At 43.2% G+C, this 20,660-nt stretch overlaps 5 protein-coding genes across 7 annotated transcripts; 2 read left to right on the top strand and 3 right to left on the bottom strand.

The window, feature by feature from the left end:
- Positions 1-7: 7 nt before the first annotated feature.
- Positions 8-5,386, bottom strand: polybromo (protein). The gene is made up of 3 exons (XM_020961735.2): positions 4,315-5,386; positions 1,201-4,239; positions 8-1,139 (listed from the first exon to the last, which is right to left on the bottom strand). Exons 1-3 carry the CDS (start codon positions 5,270-5,272, stop codon positions 166-168), a joined length of 4,971 nt encoding a protein of 1,656 aa, XP_020817394.2. The 5' UTR covers positions 5,273-5,386; the 3' UTR covers positions 8-165.
- A 1,002-nt stretch (positions 5,387-6,388) lies between these two features.
- lili (LMBR1-like protein lilipod) lies at positions 6,389-17,040 on the bottom strand. Of its 3 annotated transcripts, none has more exons than XM_020958940.2 (9): positions 16,308-17,040; positions 10,784-10,908; positions 10,493-10,632; positions 10,201-10,431; positions 9,951-10,019; positions 8,311-8,825; positions 8,003-8,234; positions 7,780-7,936; positions 6,389-6,896 (listed from the first exon to the last, which is right to left on the bottom strand). In XM_020958940.2, exons 1-9 carry the CDS (start codon positions 16,377-16,379, stop codon positions 6,869-6,871), a joined length of 1,569 nt encoding a protein of 522 aa, XP_020814599.1. In that variant the 5' UTR covers positions 16,380-17,040; the 3' UTR covers positions 6,389-6,868. The 3 variants fall into 3 exon arrangements, with proteins under 3 accessions (XP_020814599.1, XP_086695653.1, XP_020814591.1); XM_086839527.1 differs by having other exon boundaries at positions 6,389-6,923; positions 16,308-16,755; XM_020958932.2 differs by lacking the exon at positions 6,389-6,896 and having other exon boundaries at positions 6,982-7,936; positions 16,308-16,758.
- LOC110188996 (tetratricopeptide repeat protein 12) lies at positions 8,795-10,037 on the top strand. Its single transcript, XM_020958951.2, has 3 exons — positions 8,795-9,460; positions 9,514-9,636; positions 9,690-10,037. Exons 1-3 carry the CDS (start codon positions 9,066-9,068, stop codon positions 9,904-9,906), a joined length of 735 nt encoding a protein of 244 aa, XP_020814610.2. The 5' UTR covers positions 8,795-9,065; the 3' UTR covers positions 9,907-10,037.
- LOC110189005 (complex III assembly factor LYRM7) lies at positions 16,777-17,608 on the top strand. Its single transcript, XM_020958962.2, has 4 exons — positions 16,777-16,983; positions 17,039-17,182; positions 17,239-17,320; positions 17,377-17,608. Exons 1-4 carry the CDS (start codon positions 16,963-16,965, stop codon positions 17,541-17,543), a joined length of 414 nt encoding a protein of 137 aa, XP_020814621.2. The 5' UTR covers positions 16,777-16,962; the 3' UTR covers positions 17,544-17,608.
- Positions 17,581-19,717, bottom strand: LOC110188969 (peptidyl-prolyl cis-trans isomerase-like 4). The gene is made up of 2 exons (XM_020958920.2): positions 18,013-19,717; positions 17,581-17,954 (listed from the first exon to the last, which is right to left on the bottom strand). The coding sequence occupies exons 1-2, from the start codon at positions 19,623-19,625 to the stop codon at positions 17,606-17,608; spliced, it is 1,962 nt and encodes a 653-aa protein (XP_020814579.2). The 5' UTR covers positions 19,626-19,717; the 3' UTR covers positions 17,581-17,605.
- Positions 19,718-20,660: the final 943 nt, after the last annotated feature.

Genomic DNA, 20,660 nt, shown 5'->3' with positions numbered 1-20,660 from the left:
TAAGAACTTTGATTAGTTATTATAAATTTAATATTAATATTATTTAATTTAATCCCAACTTTATCAATACAAAGCTCACTCAGTTATTAGTTGATTCTGTTTATATTTTCACATCGAACTCGGAACGCTTTGGGCTTAGAAGAGGATTTCGAAGATTACGTTTGGCTAGTTACAGCTGCGGCGTATTTGCAAAACATCATCGAGCATAAAGTTACGCAGGTGGCACAGAGCCTGCACTACATTCTCCTGATCACGCAGATTGGGTCCAATCCAGTGCTCGGGCAGTGGCGCCTTGGCCACCACTTGCGCCGGCGTGACATGGGTCATGGCCCGGCGCCAGTTGTTCTGGCAGGTGGCCACGTTGAGGTGACTGCCGGTCTGCAAGCTCTCAATGTACTTGATGTACGCCTCCGAGTGGATGACGCGGGTAGTGCGCGGTGGCACGGTGACGAACAGGGGCTCTGGCGGCGGCCCCAGAACGATTGTCTGTTGCTGCGGATGCTGTTGCATGAGCTGCTGCTGTTGGTGGTGTTGCTGCTGATGTTGGAGATGCATGGATGCGTCATGGTTGTTGGGTCCACGCGGTGATTGCGAGTTGGTAGACGGTATGGACACTGTGGTGGCCAGTGTTGCATTCTTGTTGCGCCGCGACACAAAGTTTTTGCTGCGCTCACCCGCGGACAAATGCTTGCCGCACTTACTCAAATGAACCTCGCGCACATGCTTGACGAGCCTTAGGACATTGGGGAAGGCCTGTGTGGACTTCTTGATACGAGGACAGTTGCGCCACAGACACACGTACTCCATCTCCACGCCCGCTTGCGGATGCCGCTGTATGTGCCCACTAGCATCGGACATGCAATGTTCGGTGCAGTCGCCCAACTCCTCAAATTGATAATCGCACTTGTCCCACTGGCACTCAAAGATCAGGCCTTGTTCATCCTGCGACACTTGGGGCGAGGGACTAGCGCTGTTCTGAGCGTCATCCAACTCACGACGCATGGCCGCCGTCTCCTCGTTCTGCCTGCTGGCGCGGTCCTCCCAGCTCTGCTTGGCGCTGGAGGGGAGATTCTTCCACTCCGTGCCCACCATGCGGGAAATGTCTCCGAAGGTGGCGTCCGGATTGCTCTGGCAAATGCCTAAAATTAAGAAAATACAATGTAGATATGACCTTGTGTTGTTCAGATTAATAGGAATTACTTTTTCGAACTTCACTCGAGTAGAGAATGTAGCCGGTGAGGCATTTTTTGGCCGACTTGGCAGCCTTTATCTTGGAGGTTAGTGGTGTTGAGTTCACCGAGGGAGCCGGAGAGGACATGGCTGCAATATCCGAGCTCAGCGAGGGCGTGTCCCCGTCCATTGAGTCCTCCAGCATGCCCAGCTCATTGATCTCGTTCTTCACGTCCTTGGCTGGCTTGATGGGAGTCTTGAAGTAGAAGATCTCGTCCTCGGTGACGGCTGGACTGTGCTGGAACTTGCGCATGTTACCGGCAACCAGCTTACGAATTGCCTTTTTCAGCTCATCGTAGACGGACTCGCAGATGTAGACATCACTCTCGGATATCTCCGTGGGCCGTGAGTTGATAAATTCGGCGTACTCTAGGACGGCACAACGTCCGACGATACCCACCACAGGACTGACCTCCTCGACGGTGCTCAGGAGCAGCTCCTGGCGGAAGAACTGCTTGCCCAAGCCTGGAGTCGTCTCGTTCGGTGGCAGCAGCCACGGACCCTTAAAGTAGGACTTGCCGTTCTGTTCCCATATCTGCTGCACCTGGGCCACCGACTGCTTGCCGGTTTGGGTGGCCACATACACAAAGTCACCCGTCTTGATGGCTCCGCTGCAGACGGTGTTGTACTGCTGATAGTAAACGCTGCTGTCCTCGGCATTCGGCGGCGGGTCGCAGGAAACATTCGGCTTCTCCTTCTCGACCAACGTTTCCTGCAACTTGAGCTCCTCCAGCTCACCCTTGTGCTTCTCGAGGCGTTCCTTGAACACGGACATTACACGCTTCAGCTCCAGTGGCTGCTCGCGCGGCACGAATTTTATGGAACTGCCCTCGCGCATTGGCGGCCAGCTCTTAAGCTTCTTGAACCATCGTCCCTGGATGTTGTAGCGTGACTCGCAGACGTACACATCCTTCTCGGGCAGCTTCTCGGGGCGCATCTTGATGTAGTCCTTAATGTTCATCACGTAGCACATACCCAACACCTTGTCCATTGAGATGGTCTGCGAGATGCTGCTTTTGAACACCTCCTTCTCGAGGAACTTGCGTGTGGTCACGTGGTAGGTCTCGTGTGGCCGCACAAAGATCGAGGCTTGCATTAGCTTCTCGTTGGTGGGTGATGTCCACAGCCGCTCGATGCTGGCTATTGAGGGGATCTTGTTCTCTGGCATTTGCACGTAAACGTAGTCGCCGGGGGAGTACACCTGCTGGTTGATTGTCATGCTTTCGCCCTTGGCGCCGTTAAACTCGTCCTTCTCCTTATCTTGCTCCTGATCCTGTTCCTCTTGCTGAGCCTTTTGCTGGCGGCTAACCTCCACATCGGCCAGGAGACGTTCAAGCGTGAAACTTAAAGCGGGAGAGCTAAGGGTGTCCTTGCAAATCTCGTCCCTCTTGCGGATAAAGTATGTTTGCAGCTCAATGGAGTCCTGAAATATGTCCGAATCTGTGCGGGACAGTTTCCGTGCTCTCTCCAAGCAGGCAAAGATATCCTCTTGATAGATGTCCAGTCGCTTGTAAGCACCCTTGTCCAGCCTACGCTTGATCAGATCCAGCGATATGCCACGCACCTTCTGACCCTCGCCTAGCTCATCGTACTCGGGCAGCTCGGCCAGGGAATCGGAGTAGCAGCGTCCCTCCTCATCCTGGTGATTGTACAGAGTTGTAAACAGCGTTAGGAAAAGTTCCTGAACGGCCAGAGGAACATCTGGCAGCGAGTCCCGCTCTATACGCAGCTGCTGCTTCAACTGTAGTGTCAACTGTTGCAGCACCAGAGCGTCCTTGTAGATTTGCGAATCGGGCTCGTTGTATTTGCAGGCATTCTCCAGCATTAGCAGAAAGTCCGCCGCCAATTCGTCCAGGCTCTCGTAGGCCCCCTGCTTCAACTTCTGGGCAATGCGCTCCATGTCGATGGGCTCCTTGATGATGTCGTAGTAGTCCGGATACTCGCTCTTCGATGGCAGCTTAGTGAAGATGAGGGATAGCTGCCGCTTGCCCTTGGGCTCCTGATACTCACGCACTGTTTCATAGAACTGCCACAGGCGGTCAGAGATTACAGCGATCTTTGGCTTCCTTCCCACCTTGCTGTACTTTTGTAGGGGCTTCTTCACCTCCACTAGGCCTGGGAACTCCTTCAGCTTGTCGTTCAACGCCCGCTCCAGGGTGTTGGCATCCTCATAGATGTTCGATCCCTCTTCGTTGTACTGCCGGCAATTGGAGAACATGAGCCGGTAATCGGACACGACGTCCTCCACGGTGGCATAGCGGTCGGTGCGGATGTTGTGCTCGATTGTGTTCATGTCGATGGGATTCTGGATGATGTCGTAGTAGTCCGGGTACACCTTCCTAGGTGGCTTCTCCATAAACATCTCGATGGGCCGACGATTGCCTACCGAGTAGTCCACGAGGTATTTCTGTATGCTTAGGATCTTTTTCTTGATTGCCGCATTGATGGCAATCCGATTTGATTTGGGAGAATTCGAGTTGTTCGGTGTGTGAGAGGCATTCGAGTTGGAGTTCACGCGCGGTCTGCCCGGCTTGCGACGCTCAGGCTGCGAGGTGACCGCAAATACCTCAGAGTCCGCATCGTCTGCCTCATCCTCTTCCATGTCACTGGTCTCCTCCAGTGATTCCTCAACCAGTTTGGCATTCATCAGCCGTAGCATCTTGAGGGCATCCTTGTGGGTGCGGTGGCTGGCCGGGAACGCCTTCTTGGCGTTGTCCAGCATGAGATACAGATCGGCGGTGAGATCACTGATGTTCGCATAGTCGCCCTTCTTCAACTTGGTGTGGATCTGGCTCATCGATATGGGTCGCTTGATAAGCTCAAAGTACTCGGGATGGAAGCGACGCACTGGCAGCTTCCAAAGGGAGTTACCGAGCGGAGGGCCCGTTACTCCCGGGTGCTCCGACGTTCCCGGGGCGTTGTAAAGATGATCGAAGAGCGCCCACATGGGTCCCTCGCCCTTTTTGCTTGTCTCCTCGTCGTCCGTGCTGTCGACTTCTTCTTTTAGAGCTGGATAATGGGGAATAAAAAGATAAGTTATGAATAATAAAGCTGTAAAGGAAAAATTCAAGACAGGATCCTTACCAGCTATGGCCGCACTGGATAGGCTCTTGACCCGTTTGGCCAGCTTGCCCTTGCCCGTCTCCATCTCGATACGCCTCTGCGTAAAGATGCGTTTCAGGGCCTTGGCATCTTTGTAGATCTGCGAGCCGGGCTCATTGAACAGGCACGCATTCTTAGTCATCTGCAGCAGATCCCGCTCCATCTCCATCAGCGACGAGTAGGCGTTCATCTGAATCTTGGTCGCAATCAGGCGTAGGTCAATGGGATGCTCGATCACGTCATAGTAGTCGGGGTAAATCTTCTTCGAGGGCAGCAGCTGAAACATTCGGTGCATAGCCCGGTCGTTCACTGGATCGGTGGCGGTCATTATGCTGGCAAAGAGCTCCTCGTACTGGTTGTACTCGTCATCCCCCGTTGCCGCCGTGTCACCGCCAGGCTCCGTGCTGCTGGTCATTCGTCGCACCTGCCGCGACATACGCCTGGCGCGTGGCTCTTCCTCCGCCAGGCCATTGGCCTCGAGAATACGCTGCCGCTGCGTCTGGATGTGGTGCCACAGCGAGACGGCGTCCTGGTACTCGCAGCTGTCTGGCTTGTAAAAGGCCTTCGCGTTGCCAATTAGGAGCTCCAGGTCAGCCATCAGATCGTCCAAATCGTCGTAAGAGTCCGTCTTTAGCTTTTGCTGCACCTTGAGCAGGTCAATGGGATTCACCACTACGTCGTAGTAGGAGGGCTCTTGGCGGCGCTTAGGCGCCCGGATGAACGTGTCGCACAGCATGGAGCCATCCTCCTTCTTTATGTTCCGTATTGAGTCGTACAACTGCTGGCACAGCTCCGTGGGATCCAAGCGGCGCTTTTTTCGCGCCGATTGTGTCGTCGCCTGCTGCACCGGCGACTGTTCCGGCGTCGAGTCGTCCAGCTGCAGCGGATCCTCGTCCTGCCGGCTGGATATGCTGCTGGCCCGGCGCTTCCGGCTCAACATCGTGGAATTGCTTTGTTTTAACCAATTAAAAACGTAAAAACTTGACAATTAGACGCCACCGCACAAAAAATTAGAGATGCAAAAACAGCCATGAAAACATCGATGCATCGATTTCAAAATCATCGATATTTTATTGACAATCGATGGTTCTGTGCCGTCGCTATCGGGAGAAAAAGCAAAGGAAGGATACGTAAATAATAATTTTAAAATTATTATTTCAATTTTTTAAAACTATCTAGTTCTTATAAAATAATAAGACCCGGTGGTGTTGTTCCAAAAAAGAGTGAAAATTTTAATTATTTGCACCGTAACGCCCTCTTGATTTCAAAGTTGAAAGCTGCGTCACGATATGACAGACATAATGTAGAAACTACAAGTACAACTTTTTTACATTGTAAAAAGGGCACGAGTATTGCAATTCGATCGTTAATAATTAATATAATATATATTATATATATAAATATATATATTTTGTGTTTAAGAACTACTAAGTAATTCCTACATTCGTTACAGTCATCTTAAATAAATACTGTTTTACAGTTAAAGTTTACACTCACAGTTTGGCATTTTCCTTTATATTTAACAATAGTTTGGTAGCTATATTATATTGTATGCAGATCTTTATAAAATTAAATCCGAAATTCTAGAATAATATAAAATGGCTATATCTCATATTTGATACAAATAAATGTTAAAAACTGAAAAAGTTATAATTTTTAATTGTATTAATTTCTCGATCATTCCTATGTAAACTATATGAAAGTAGTCCGATATTCATAAAATTTAAAGTTATTTAAGTTATAGAATAATACAAAATGGCTATATATCAAATTTGATTTGATGAAAATCTGTCGAAAACTGGAAAAGTTATAGTTGTTTTTTTCTTAAAATTTTCCGATCGTTCCTTTAGCAGCTATATGATATAGTCATCAGATTCTCATAAAATTAAAACCGAAATTATAGAATAATATAATTTTACTACATACCAAATTTTATCAAAATATTTTAAAAAGTAAAAAAGTTATAATTTTTAATTTTATTAATTTCTCGATCATTCCTATGTAAACTATATGATATATGAGTAGTCCGATTTTCATAAAATTTAAAAGAAAGTTCTAGAATAATACAAAATAGATATATTTCATTTGATAAAAATCTATTGAAAACTGGAAAAGTTAAATTTATTTTCTTATATACATATATATAAAATATAGTCGTCCGATTTTCGTAATATAAAAAACGAAATTCTAAAATTATATAAAATGGTTATATCCCAAATTTAATAAAAATCTGTTGAAAACTCGAAACGTTAAAATATCATTGTCTACAAATTTGCCTTATTTGGCTAGTCTGCAAGGGTATAACCCTGATTTAAAGAAATGTAGATATGTTTTAATTGAATATTTTATAAATTGGAATTTCAAAAGGTGGGGTAAGCATTTTTATGTATACCTTGTATATATTATGTTAAGAAACAGATTAAAAATATAATTTAAATCTTTCCATTGTTTTTTTGGATTCATTAAGAAATTATATTAAATTAAATCACAGCAATGACATAGGAAACTCATAGGTACACCATCTCAGCGGAGGCTATCAAGCCAATAAAAACAGCGAAGTAAGCCTGAAATAAAAGTTTAAAGAAAACCCTCTTTAAAACAAAACTTACAATTCAAAAAGCAGAATTAATAAAGCAATGGACATGCCGATTAAATTAGTAAAATGTTTTGTTTATTATTATTATATTTATCACATACGTTTTAGACGCTTGTAAGTGTGTGATTGGGTGAATATTGGTTACAGAACTGAGTATGTGGTAAAATGAAATGAAGGCGCCTTCTCATTCAGTGCGCGCTACTAAAGGAACATTGTTAGTATCTTAAATAAAATAGCTCACAGATACATGGATGTATATATAAATAGCGAAAGACACATGTACGAAATGGAATATAACACTTGACTCTGTGACCAACAAGATGATTCGAAGTACACGATAATATCTCTTACATCTAGTCTGCGAACGCTTGCCCTGCTTTTGCTAAATGTTGCACTACTATGTTCTCAATTTACGTTCAAGAGATTGATCTGTGAATACATATCCTGGGTACAGCGATAAGCGGGTGTGTGTGTAGAATACAACAGTTTAGCACAACAGCAAGGAACGCACAATTTAAATATCAAATATCAGTATCAGTTCTGCACAACTACACGTGATCATATAACATATGTAAAGGTATATTATATAGTTCCAGCTGGCCGTCTTCTATTACTCGCCTACTCCTTAACAGTTCATTTCGTTTGCCATGCGACTAGCGGTGGTATTGCGACTGCGCTTACGACTAAGATTACTATAATTAGCGTAGAAACTAATTAGGCTCTTCAGCGGCGACTCGACAAGGCGTCTCATCAGATGACTGGCGTACGGAGACGCATTGTCGCGTCGCTTGCGCCAATATCAGTTGATGAAGCTCATGTAGTTAGTAAAGAGCACATAATTCTCCACTAACCGCGCTCGCAGCTCTCGGCGCACTGTAGCCGTGAATTTGTTGGCCAGGCACAGAGCCGTGGTGGTGCCAAAGACCAGGTTGTAGAGCAGCACAATCTGGAAGTTGCCCAGCCACTCGATGGCCCCGAAGTCGCCCAGCAGGTCAAAGTTGGTGATGCCTAAGGGAAAGAGAAAATCAAATCAATATTTGTCCTTCAATAACTAAGGTAATTACGACGGTTTACCTATAATCCTGCTGAGAAGGGGCAGCGCCGAGGACAGAACCAGCATGAAGCCACAGTTAAGCATCAGTTGCGGCAGCGACGTCTGGCGCCGCTTGGGACGAACATTTCGCATAAAGGGCATGCTGTAGAAGCCCACCACGGAAGTGGCACCTAGGTAGAAGATGAGACACACCTCGAGACCGGCGCCAAAAGGTCCCAGTTTCGACAGCGATGAAATGCCCAGAGTGAATTGCTATAAAAAAAGAACACATTAAATTCTGTTAATATATTCTGTTTATTTCAGAACAAACGAAAGGAATATAACTTACCCTCGTGCTGAGAGGCAGCGCTTTAATGCCTATGAGTAACTCCAGCGTATTCTGAACCACAAGAAGAATAGTGACTCCCGTACAGAAAAGCAACAATAGCATTGCCAATGGGTAGACGAAGGTGCGCTGGAAGGTGCTCGATTTACGCAACTTGTCCAACTCCTTTCGCTCGGAGTCCAGTTCCCTCAGTCTTTCGTTAAGCAAATGCTCCTGCTCGGCTGCATCGCTGGCCATTGGCTTGCGTTGGTAGAGATGGGCCAGAGACTGCTGCAACAGCGGCTGATGGGCGAAGGATCGAGTCAGCCCAAGACCCAATCCGTTGCCCAAGCGACCGCCGTTGGCCGTGTCCGAGATGCTCACATTTTGCAGCTCAATATGAGCCAGCTTTCGCTTGACGCTCGCCTCCTCCATATAGAAGGCGCTGAACTCTTCGTTGACGTCGCGAAGGAGCATGGGTCGCACCAGGACATTGTTAACAACGCCAAACAGACGCACAAACCCATAGGGGGTGCAAACTGCAAGTAAACAAACCGGATTGTTATGGTTACTGAGCTAGGAAACGCTGGTTGTTTATAAAATTCTCTAAACCTTAAACAGGCTGTAAAATTAATGTAAATCTTATAGTGTTGCTTTTCCTTCTGTGTCATTACATAAGTTGGTTTCAAATCCAGCAATTCTAGAACTCTCTGTCTGCTCTGAACAGTTAAACTTACAAATACTTCTAAACAATATTTGGAAATCCCATAACCCTTAAAATGGCGACCGAGGAAGATAAAAGCATTGACAAACTTAAGGCAACTATGGTCAACTGCAATTTGGATGCCAAGGATGCAGATGATTTTGCTGAATTCGAGGCCACTCTTTCCAAGATCGATGATATATTGAAAAACGGTGCAAAGGACGATGATGAGCCAGACGCAGATGGAAAGGTAAAGGAGAAGATCAACTTTGATACTATAGATGTGGACAAGGTAAAAGTCAAGGTGCGCGAGAATCGCACGGTGATCAATCGGAAAAGTATGCAGGAGGACCAAGACAATCAGGCCAAGACAATGGACCAGCAGACCTTCATGGAGCAGGTGGAGAGGGATGCCAATGAGCGTGCCCAGACGCGGGCCAATAACGAATACGAAGCTGAGATACAAAGAAAGTAAGATAGGAATACGCTAATGCTTAACATATGTATATAAAAATCATTTTTAGCCAGGGAAACGAAGCCTTTCGCAACGAAAAGTACGAGAAGGCAATTCTACACTATGGCAAGGCCATTGTTAAGATCAAGGACAGTGCCATTACCTACAATAATCGCGCTTTGTGCTATATAAAGTGAGTTCTTAAACAAAATCACAATCAACAACGATTAACCAATTGTTACTTAGGCTTCGCAACTATAAACGTGCTTTGATGGACTGCCAGTATGTCATCGAGAAGTTGCAGGAGACTAATCTGCGCGCCTGGCTCTACCAGGCCACTGTCTACAAGCGCTTGAAGAACACCGAGAAGTTCGAGGAGAGCGTGGCCAAGGCCCGCGAACATAATCCCAAGCAACTGGCCTATATCGACAAGTACATCAAGCAGTTGGAATCCGAAGAGTAAATCTCTCCAATTAATTGAATCTATTATTAGTTAGTAATACTCACTCAGCATAAGCATCACGCCCAGAAACGAAACACACGAATAAAGGAACGGCAGGTGAACACTGCCCAAATCTGTGAAGCGTGAAGAAACGGAAATTAGCAATGCATTGTGCACTTGGTCGGCGTGTGGAACCGATCCCATAACTGGGGATGGGGTAGTCTGGGATGGGCATGTCACGGGCACGGAAAAGCGCATCTCAATTGACATTGAGAATTATCTCTTCCGTTACCGGGGCAATAGCCATATACTCACTTAGAAACCAAAAGAATTGAAACTTTTCAATGCCAAATACAGCGCTTAAGACCGCAGTTAGTACTAGGACAATGACGGCCATCAGCATGAATACTGTAAAGGTCTCGTATACGCGCGGCAGGATGCCCTTCCTGTGGCCCACGAATCCCGTGGATTCCGAGAATAGATACACGAACGGTAGGAAGATGAACAATGACAGATTGGAGAACAGAAAGACATGGTTCCAAAGGCCTGCAAAAAGACAAATCAATATATAAGTTAAGGTATTAAAGCCTCTCAGTTTAGCACTCACCCTGTATGAGGGAGCTGTTGAGCCACTTCACATAGTAGCTGTTGGGATAGAGTAGCAGCACCTCGTTGCTGGCTATCGACACGGGCAGTAGCATGGCGGCACCTTCAGCCACAGCCAGGGTAAAGGTGCAGAGCCAAAAGCTGGGTGGGGGAAATATACGGAGGAAAAACAATTCATTAGTGACATGAGCGAATGCGAATGCGAAACCGAATGCAACTCAAATGAGTTGGCAATTAGTGGAGCAGACATTCAGGTTATTGACTGCTTTTGACCACTGGATAGATGCCTTACCTTATGCGATAGACCAGCACCTCGTCCTCGTCGTTCGAATACAGATCATCACGATCGCGTCGCCGAAAACGTGAGACAACGACATACGAGCTAAAGTACAGCAAGATGACTAGTAGCAGGAATATCTAAAAAATATAAGATAGAACCACTAAAGTAAGTAAAAAAATAATCTTTAATTTAAGAGTGGTTTTATATCGAAGTTATCTTTAAGCGAGAGATGAACACCTGTACTTTAAACTTTAAGCGTCATATCCAAGTCTATTAACACCTGCCTGTCTGGTCGCTATATTATCTATAGGTACCTTGAGCTAATGACGTTGAAGCATAAGTAAATATAGAAGTCGACGTATTTCTTTTTTCTTCATTTAAATGCTCATTGTTTTTTATTCCCAAGATGTTTGTCTTTGCACCTGCAAGACATTTTATTTTATTTTTGGTTTCATAACACATTTCCTCACACATTTACTTATTTAAAAACAAAATTTCTAAAGTAAACACAGACACCCACGCATTTCTTTTGTTTCGAATACATATTTGATGTTGTCATTTGGCTTTCCGTCCCAAAAACATTTGCTAGCGGGTAAATATACGTCTGGGGGGAAATCTATATTCATGTACACAAGTGAATAGATTAATTGTTGATTCGGAATAGATCTTTATAAATTTGTGTGAATCAGTAAGACGATGTCAAAGTCTGAGGTTGAAGGATTTCAAGTGTTTCCAAGGTCTTATCAATGAGTTGAAATTTTGGTACTTGAACTCTTTGCTAAAATAAGTATTCAATTTCCGGTTGAATGACGTTTAGAAATGGTTTTTAATTGGTTCTTAGACTCGCAAATTGTATATGGATTACAAGCTCCATATCAACCATAATCAAACCAGCAATTGATGATTAATTATGACCGCCAATTAAATCCATATAGTTACGTTTTCGGCTACGTGCAAAGGTCACAAAAGAAAGCTTATCAGTGGCGAACAACAGAAGTGGCTGCATTTGATAACAACTAGACCGATTACGGTCGTATAAAGCCCCTTGAATGTCAGCACTTCAAACATTATGTGATTATCCCAGACTTTCCATTTTTGGTTAAATAATGTCTGAAATTCGAATCTAAAGCTGGCATCAGAGATTTTCCAAACCACAGACTAGACGGGCATGATTTGTTTATGTTTTTATGACCACGAAATAGATGCCAATCACTTTGGCTTTGGCACACGTCATATTTGCGCTGCTGTTGGCTTTGGGGAGAAGCGAAAACAAAACAAAATTTAATAGATAGTCGCCACACAAATGCCTAGGCACGTAAATAAATCATTAACAAAGATACTTTTCATGTTCTCCTCCTCTCTGGCTAGAAAAATTCGCCGAGTGAGAGCAAAAAAACAATTAATTTATACTCGCATTGTTTAGTGAGTTCTTTGTTTGATATTCGAGACATTCGCACTGGTATCGGTTGGATACTTTTGAATGTATCTGTGCCAATGCGTTGTAGAATAGCTGATTCCAATTAACTTTTGATGGCCCAAAGAGAGCCACGTTCTGTCTGATCAATTAAGTCAAATTATCTTCAATTATTCGCGGCATTTCTTTTATTTTATGCACTAAAATCTATCATCAAACCTTATATAGAGTGTGGAGTGGCCTTCTAAGAGCTCCAGATATATCGTTTTTCGTAAGGTCAAATATTTAAACAGTTTTCTTTACCCGCCAGAAATGTATTTCAACCAAAAATGTGGGCAAATATTAAAAAATTAAATAAAGAGACGCAAATCGCTTGCTATCAACAGTTTGCGCTGTTTATTTATAGAACCCGAGTGTAGATCATGGAAAAATGTCGATACTATGCGTGCCGAAACTATAAGGCGATATTAATTAAGTTTTTATACCTATGGGGTTATACATTAATCTGGATAAATAAAGTTGATCAATTTTCATTGATATAAAATCAATTTTGCATACAGAAAATATAAAGAACTTGTTTTCTTTATCGGCTTAAGGAAGTATTTTTTATTTAGGAGCTTCTAAAATACTATCTCAATTAAATGAAGTATATTTATATATTTTTTAACATGACAATTTTTGTCAACACTTCAAAGTTAAAAAATCTCATAAGTAAGAAAAAAAAAGCATTAATTTTAATTCGGAAAGTAGTCCTATGTTAGTTTTTGTTAAGTTAATAAATCTACATACATCTAGTTTAAATTTTAAAAATATTATCATTTTTGTAAATTTTTGATAATTTTAACGATGTAACCCCTTATAAAATTTTGAAAAAATTTTACATTTTTTTGTCGCCCTAAGATGACTAGATCTATCCTGTTGATGCTGATCAAGAATATATATGATTTATAGGGTCGGAAATGATTCCTTCACATCGTTACAAGCCTCTGACTGAAAGTCTAATACCCCGCAAAAGGAGAAAGAGGAGAAAATGTAGAAAAAGATATAAACTATTTTTTGATTACTAAAAAATCTATGATTGGAGTAATATGAGAACTTCCTTAACTAAACTATCTTTCAGCTATGAAACGCACTGTTTTTTCTAGGCGTGACGTGTTGAACTTGGAACACGTAGGCGACAAATACCGAGTGATACGCGCATCGTTGCTATAAATGAAATTCCCGTACATGAGCAGAGGCATTCCCCCGAATGAAATCCAATTGAGCCTGATCTTCTTCAAGCTTAGTTTGCAGCTTATCGGCCAGAGCAACGTGCAAGTGTCACGGTGCAACAAACTGCGTTTATCACGCTCCAAGAGATTCGGATTTGGCCAAACGCAACGTTTTCCTAGACTCCAAATGGGTTGCAGTGCGCCACCGATCGTAGGCGAGCTGCGAGTCAATGACTTGACATGAACTCGAGGGGGAAAACGCAAAACACGCCCATTAAAATGTGGATACGCCGCCTTGGTTAAAAATAGCAGCGACGCCCAAACTGCAGCCAGAAGCAGGCGAAGACGGCGACATAATGGCCAAAAGGAGGCGACAGCGGAGGCGGAGATGTTTGGAGGTAGTATTGCCTATTGCTTGCCAGACGGGTTTTTCGTCCCGTCTCGCTGACAACTTAGCCGGTGAATGGGCTACAAAATATTTATACTTTTTCTATACCCAATAGTTGTAGCCAACAAGGGTATATTGTACATGCTGCAACCTAACTTATTGATGAAGCCATCGATTTGACCCATAAATACCAGGGGGAAAACTGTTAAAGTTGCTGTTGAGAGGTTTCAATAAGCTAGGTTCTCTGGCTTATTGGTACAGAATGAAGGTTCTTTCTTGTTCTAAGGAAAATTAAAATATAGGTCAGATGGTTCCGTTACTAAACATCATTGTATCCCAAAATATAGGCCCTGACTATAAACAATTTATATTTAACTTAAAATAGCCAGAACAATAAACTTTAAACTCGGATTTTATGTCCACATGTGTGTCGAGTTACAGACACGAGTGGTCTCCATTGTTTTAATTACTCTAAGTGAAATGTGTTTTTAAAAGAAAGCCTTGGGAAATAGGCACACTTTGTATCGTATAACATTGGCTTGAGCTTTATTCTTTTTGTAAAACGCATTCTCAGAAGCTGTTTATTTTATCTAGAAACATACAAAAAGTCATCAGAGACTTTTCTTATCAAGGTAAGTAACTGCAGTAGTTACAAAATGACTCAGAAAGAACATAATAATGTTACCCAACCAGTTTCCATTTCCCTCGTTCCCTTTGAAGCCGCAATCTCGCACCACAGGAATTAGTGCTTTTAATTCGCATTTTTGGCTTTAGATTCCTGCATTATTTATGAGAAATTCGCCATGTTTACATTTGATTTGAAGCACCACGTCACGTACATATGTATGCGCGGGGGCCTGACCCACATTCGTTGGGGAATTATTTAATTTTCGGCTATGGACGATGCGCCCAAAGCGCTGACAAAACCAGTTTCCATTTCCTGGAGCAGCCAGAACCAGCTCAACAATTCTAAAATCCCATGGACAGGGTTTATAAATAAACAGATATGTGTATTTTTAAAAGAAATACTCATAAGCAAAGCTGCATTCGTATTTGAACTTATTCATGTTTATTTAAACTGTTTCAAATGTATTTATCGCCTCGTCTGCCATTGTTTAAACAAAGCCCAACAGCTGGTCACGATGGTAGACACATTCAAAAACACACATCGTCCCAGACGGACGACGGCAAGAAAACCGTGACCACTAAAGCCCTGCACTTGAAATCTGGTGGGTCTGCAAGTGTTTGTGGGTATTTTTCGACATTTTCACAAAAGGAAATTAATGCCTTGCGCAATCCAATAAACTCGTGTATATATATATGGTATATATTGTTGTTTACATAAATCTCTGGTTTCTGTTATTACACGCCCAAAACAATTTTCTATAAATAGTAGCTCGAGTGAAACACTTTCACTTGTTGCTGTTGCCATCGCCACTCTTGCCTTTCTTTTAAACGTTTCAATTTCGATTTGCATTGCAAGTTCTGACAGTTCTCGTTTCGATTTCAGTAAACAATTATACTTACACAAGTTTATATCAATTAAATGGAGTTTTATGGTTTATCTTATCGATTTCTTTGAGTTATTGGAACTTTTCTTTTTCCTAGAATTGATGTACATGAAGGAATATTATTTCCCAAGCATTATAAAGGTTGTCATAGTTGACGTGGAACGTATTTGCTTTTATATTATACTGATTAAAGATAATAATACAAGAGGAACTCCAATTAATGATGTATTTATAAGCAGCAGTTGCTTTATTATGAAAATCTAGATAAATTCAAAAGTTATCAGTCGCAAATACGCTTCTACTCATTTAATAAATTAAATCAACGAATCGAATCTAAAATAATCAATTAAATATAGTATTATTGTTCCAATTTCGATATCTTATCTTTTAACTCTCGGCTAATAAAGAAAATGATTTAATATTTCTGATGAATTTGTTAAAATAAAATGACAAACCCTCATCTAAATTGCTTTTAAAAGTTTAAATCCTATGTCTGGCAGCACTAAATTTCTATTACCTCCCGTCCCTACCCAGTATCTGAAAGTCGAATCTTCGATTATCGGTAAACTTTCTGATTAACAACAGGTGCTTGTGAGTGTGTGTGTGCGTGTATCGCCGTTTTTGTGTGTGCCTGATAATTTTTGCAGCCCAAATAGAAAGTGCAAGAGAGTGGCCGTCGGCCATCGGCACCTCCCACCGTTAACTTCCTCCCCGATAGCCGGTGGGCCATAAAACACCAAGAACAGAAAAACGCTGACCAGTGTAGTCCACGCCTGATAACCGAGACCATAAACAAATAAATTTCTATGTAAACTGAACGGCCAACTGATTTCTGTTTATCAAAAGGCAAGTGTGTAATTCAAGGCGTCGCACACAAACACACACACAGACACCCCCCGCCTGGTTCTCATGTACATTTAGATGGGAGCGAGAGGGATGCACAGAGCAGCTGCTCCCGATTTTGTTGTTTTGGTTTTCGGGTGGAAGGGGGATGAACGCATATACTACTTACAATGTGCTCGCGTACTGTATTGTGGAACAATTGCAGCTTTAGATCTGTCACCTCCTCCTCCTCCTCGTCCATGCTCACAAAGAACGAGGACAGTTTTTCGCTGGTTTTCGCCAGTTTTCCTTCTTTTTTTTCAGTTACTGCACGCACACTAAAAAAACTGACATTAACTGGACAGTCAGTCAGGATGTTCGGGAATTCCAATGGGCAGCACAGTGGAAGTCGTGGTTCTGAATTAAAATCTCGCTAGCCCACTCGGAGGCACCACTCGGCCGGATCGCACGCGGTTTAAAAGAATTTAGACACTTGTAAACTGGATCATTTTGTCCAGGTTTTCACTAATCTTCGCTTTTTTTGTTTTGCCCGTGCGATTTTCGACCGAAACGTTAAAAAAAAATTTGTAAACTCAGCGTCAGTGGGACCGTGGCTAAGCGAGGCAAATTTACCAAGCCACAAGTGACGAAAAAATACCAAAACGCGATTTCGAAATCGTAAGCAACTCTTGATCATGTTAATTAAAAACCCATTTTGTTATAAAATGTTGAAATTTGTAGTTTTCAATCTTATTTGTTGTGTTCAATGAAAAACTTTGTTGTTTCACACTAAATTACCGATACTTGTCGATATTTGTCTGATTTGGTCACACTGCGGAAACAGAATGTCCAACTTGCGGCGCCAGGTATGTTTTTTTAACAAAAAAAACATAAATAAACACTTTAATGTATGACTTGCAGGTGCTCAATGCCTTCAAAAGGCTCCATCGGACCCGGCAGTACGTCTTCGAAGGCGATGTCCAGGCTCTGACGGCGGGACGTGCCAAGATCAACGAGTCGTTCTTGCAGAACAGGAACGAAACCAACGAGGATGAAATCCAAAAGGTTTGCACTGATTTTATAAATTATTAAGATACAGCCAACAAATCTGCTACCCGTAGATGATCAAACTGGCCCAGGACGTAGACCACGAGCTACGCACGAATGTGATTCAGGCCAAGAAAAAGGAGGAGGGTGTCTACGGTGAGTGTGTCCCATTATGTAAACAAGATTTCCTTTCGTTGAATCTAATTTTACAGAACTGCGCATCACACCGGAGACGACGCGGCTGGACAATGTGGTCTTCAATCCCGATGCAGTCATCGAGAAACCTAGGCGGAGGCGCGGCGAAAAGAACACGGAAGGCTGCTGTGGAGGAGCTGCAATGGCTGCTCTGGAGGCGGAGGTCGCGGCCCGGAAGAAGTAGTCTTGTATAAATTATTAGCTGTAGTCAAAATCCTTGGTTCCAATTAAGAACGTCGTTTATTGTTATTTCCTATGGTGTTTCTTTTTCGATTTGTGACTGCTCTTGGAACTGGCGGTCTTTTGCTTGGCCTTCTTGCCCTTTTTTCGTTTGCTGCGCTCGTCCGAGGAGGATGAGGAGGAACTACTGGAACTGTCAGAGGATGAGCTGTCAGATTCACTTTCGGATTCCGATGAACTGTCGCTGGACTCTGAACTGCTACTGGCTGCCCGTTTCGATTTCTTCTTGTCGTGTTTCTTCGTCTTCTTTTCTATAGATGCAGAAAGTTTTCGCTTTCTCTCGGGACTTTGCTTTCGACTTGAATTCCTTGGCTCATCTCGATCCCTGGATGTCGCCTTTCTGCTACCTTGTGGTCTGCAAAATAAGATGATGTTAAAAGCTAATGGGAATGAATGGTCTGTGTAGAACACACCTTCGCTCAGCGGATCTATCTCGATTTCTGACTGCTTCTCTACCTCTGTCACCTCCATTTTCGTTACGCCTTCTGTCCTGCGGAGATCTGTGTCGCTTACCATCGTTGCGATCCCTTGATTGTGTTCTCTTTCTGTCTGTACGGTCCCTGGAACGCCTTCTTTGCGTTAGATCTCTTGTCCTAAAAGGTGCCTGATCTCTTGACCGGGAACGTGAACGCTTTCTTTTCTCCATATCTCTGGACCGGGAACGTCTTCTATCATTACGACTTCTTGAGACTGATCTGTGTCGATCCCTCTGCTCGCGTTCATTGACATACTTTCGATCGGTGTATGGCCTGCCTGTTCTTTCGCTTCGATTTCGTGACGATGACCGCTGCCTTTCCTTTAGCTCTCTGGACCCGGAACGTCTGCGCACATTCTTTCGGTCATCTCGTTCCTTTTGCTCATTGTGGCGCTGTTCCCTTGCCTTTCGCCGTTCGGCAGAGCTCATTCTGCTTCTGGGATCTTCGGATCTATTGCCATCTCTTTGGTTATCGGCCCTTCCACGTCCTTGAGTGGGCTTTCTGTGGTCTTTGTTGTCTCGCAAGTTGTCAAAGTCTAGTCTGCCATCTTCCCCAACCACGCCGCGTCCCTTTCCTCTCCAGGTAACCTTGGATACGGATTGCGAAAAGTCGACGTGAATCCGACGATCGTCGATCAAGACATTGTCCATCTTGAAATATGCAGCCTCGCAGGACTTTTGGTCTTCGAACTCCACGAAGGCATACTGCAGGGAGTCTCCAGTCTTTCGGTCGCGTATCACCTCGCATCCCTTGACCACGCCGAACCGACTAAAGATTATCTCCAGATCGTCGTCGGTTGTCACTGGATTTAGTTTGCACACAAAGAGAACGTTTTCCGGCGGGGCCATGTCTGCATCCGGTAGATCACCGACAATCTCGAGAATAGTGGCACGCGCCTTGGCCTCCCGATCGGCCAGTATCTCCTGCATCTCCTCCATGGTCTTGCCGTCCGTATCGTCGATGTCTTCGTCAGCAGCGATCCTGCCGTTCTTCAGGCGTTCGGCACTTGGAGAAGGCGAGCGACTGGGTGCTTGAAGTCCGCGCGGATTCGGAAATGGGTCCTCTAGCACTACTGTGTGAGTAATGCGGATATCCTGGTAGGGACGAAATCCATCATCCACTATGGCATCGTTCAGCTTACGCAGCACGTCGTGTCCCTCCACCACCTCACCGATGACGCAGTGCGTGCCATCCAGCGAGGTCAAGCTCTCGCCCAGCGTGAAAAAGAACTGCGAGCCCACCAGATTCTTGCCGGCGCTCACCAGCGACAGCATTCCGGCACTAGAGTGGTGGATGCGGGGCAGGTACTCGGCCTCGAAGAAGCGCTTCTGCAGGCCTTCGACTACACCCCAGACGGAGGAGCCGCCATCCCCGGCACCGCTGGGATCCCCGGTCTGCGCTATAAACCCCTGCTGCACCGTGTGAAACAGATTGAAGTTGTAGTACTTGAGCTGGCATAGCTTCAGGAAATTCAGGCAGGCTATGGGGCGTTCGTTAGTAAACAGGTCGACGGTCAGGTCGCCTAGGGTGGTCTCTATCACCACAGACATGGCGAATATTCAATATTGTTATATATTAATTGAAGATAAACATGAAATTCCGCGAAAACTTGTGGCTTTAGGGATGGAAAAAAACTGTTTTTAGAGAAGGGAACTATCGGAATTAGAGGTGGACAAACAGAGTCCGATATTTTAAAAACATATTACTGGTTTAAATTAAAATAAAACCAAATGAAAAGCATGTTTTTTAAATCCTTGCAGATTTCAAATGGATAATCACTTTTTAAATCGAAAAGGAAAAATTAAATACCTTTTGGAGAGCTTGCCTGTGTTGATTATACTAAGGATAGCAATCAGATAAATATAAATTAAATTAAAAATATATACTTTTATTAAAGTTCTTAGGTATCAATGATTTTCAGAAACGGCAGTTGTTATATCCATGTTTTATTCAGTTTTATTAAGATCTTCATTGAATTTAAATATATAATTTTTTTTTTAATTTCTACGATATAGCACCAAGAAAACATAATATATATATAATAAATCAATCAGGAGATTTCCTATAATACCAATATACTGAATTACTAATAATTTGATTAAATTACTGAAAATATCGGCAATGTATCCGCGATTTATTCAGCCACATGGGGTACGATGTAAATAGTCACCAGCTGCATTTTTTTCAAAAACCAAGTTGCAAAATATTAATATATATTTTTTATTTTTTAATAGTCTTTAATTATTTTAAGCTATCGCATTAACAGTCCTGAACGTTCACAGAAACGGCAGTTATTATATAAATACTTTATTTAGTTTTATTGGGATCTTCATGGAATTGAAATATATATGATTTTATTTTAATTTTTGAGCATATAGCACCAAGAAAACTTTAAAAATATAAAATAAATCAATTAGTGGATTTTCTTTAGACTAATTTACTAATAATAACACTGAATTACGGAAAATATCGGCAATGTATCCACGATATATTCAGCCATATGGGGTACAATGTAAATAGTCACCAGCTGCATTTTTTTCAAATACCAAGTTGGAAAATATTAATATATATTTTTTAATAGTCTT

This window comes from Drosophila serrata, unplaced genomic scaffold (genome assembly GCF_035046125.1).
Source record: "Drosophila serrata isolate PLE 108 unplaced genomic scaffold, ASM3504612v1 contig_376, whole genome shotgun sequence".
In the NCBI taxonomy this organism is placed as follows: domain Eukaryota; kingdom Metazoa; phylum Arthropoda; class Insecta; order Diptera; family Drosophilidae; genus Drosophila; species Drosophila serrata.
The sequence above is the reverse complement of the archived record's forward strand: the minus strand, read 5'-3'. Positions and strand labels throughout refer to the sequence as shown.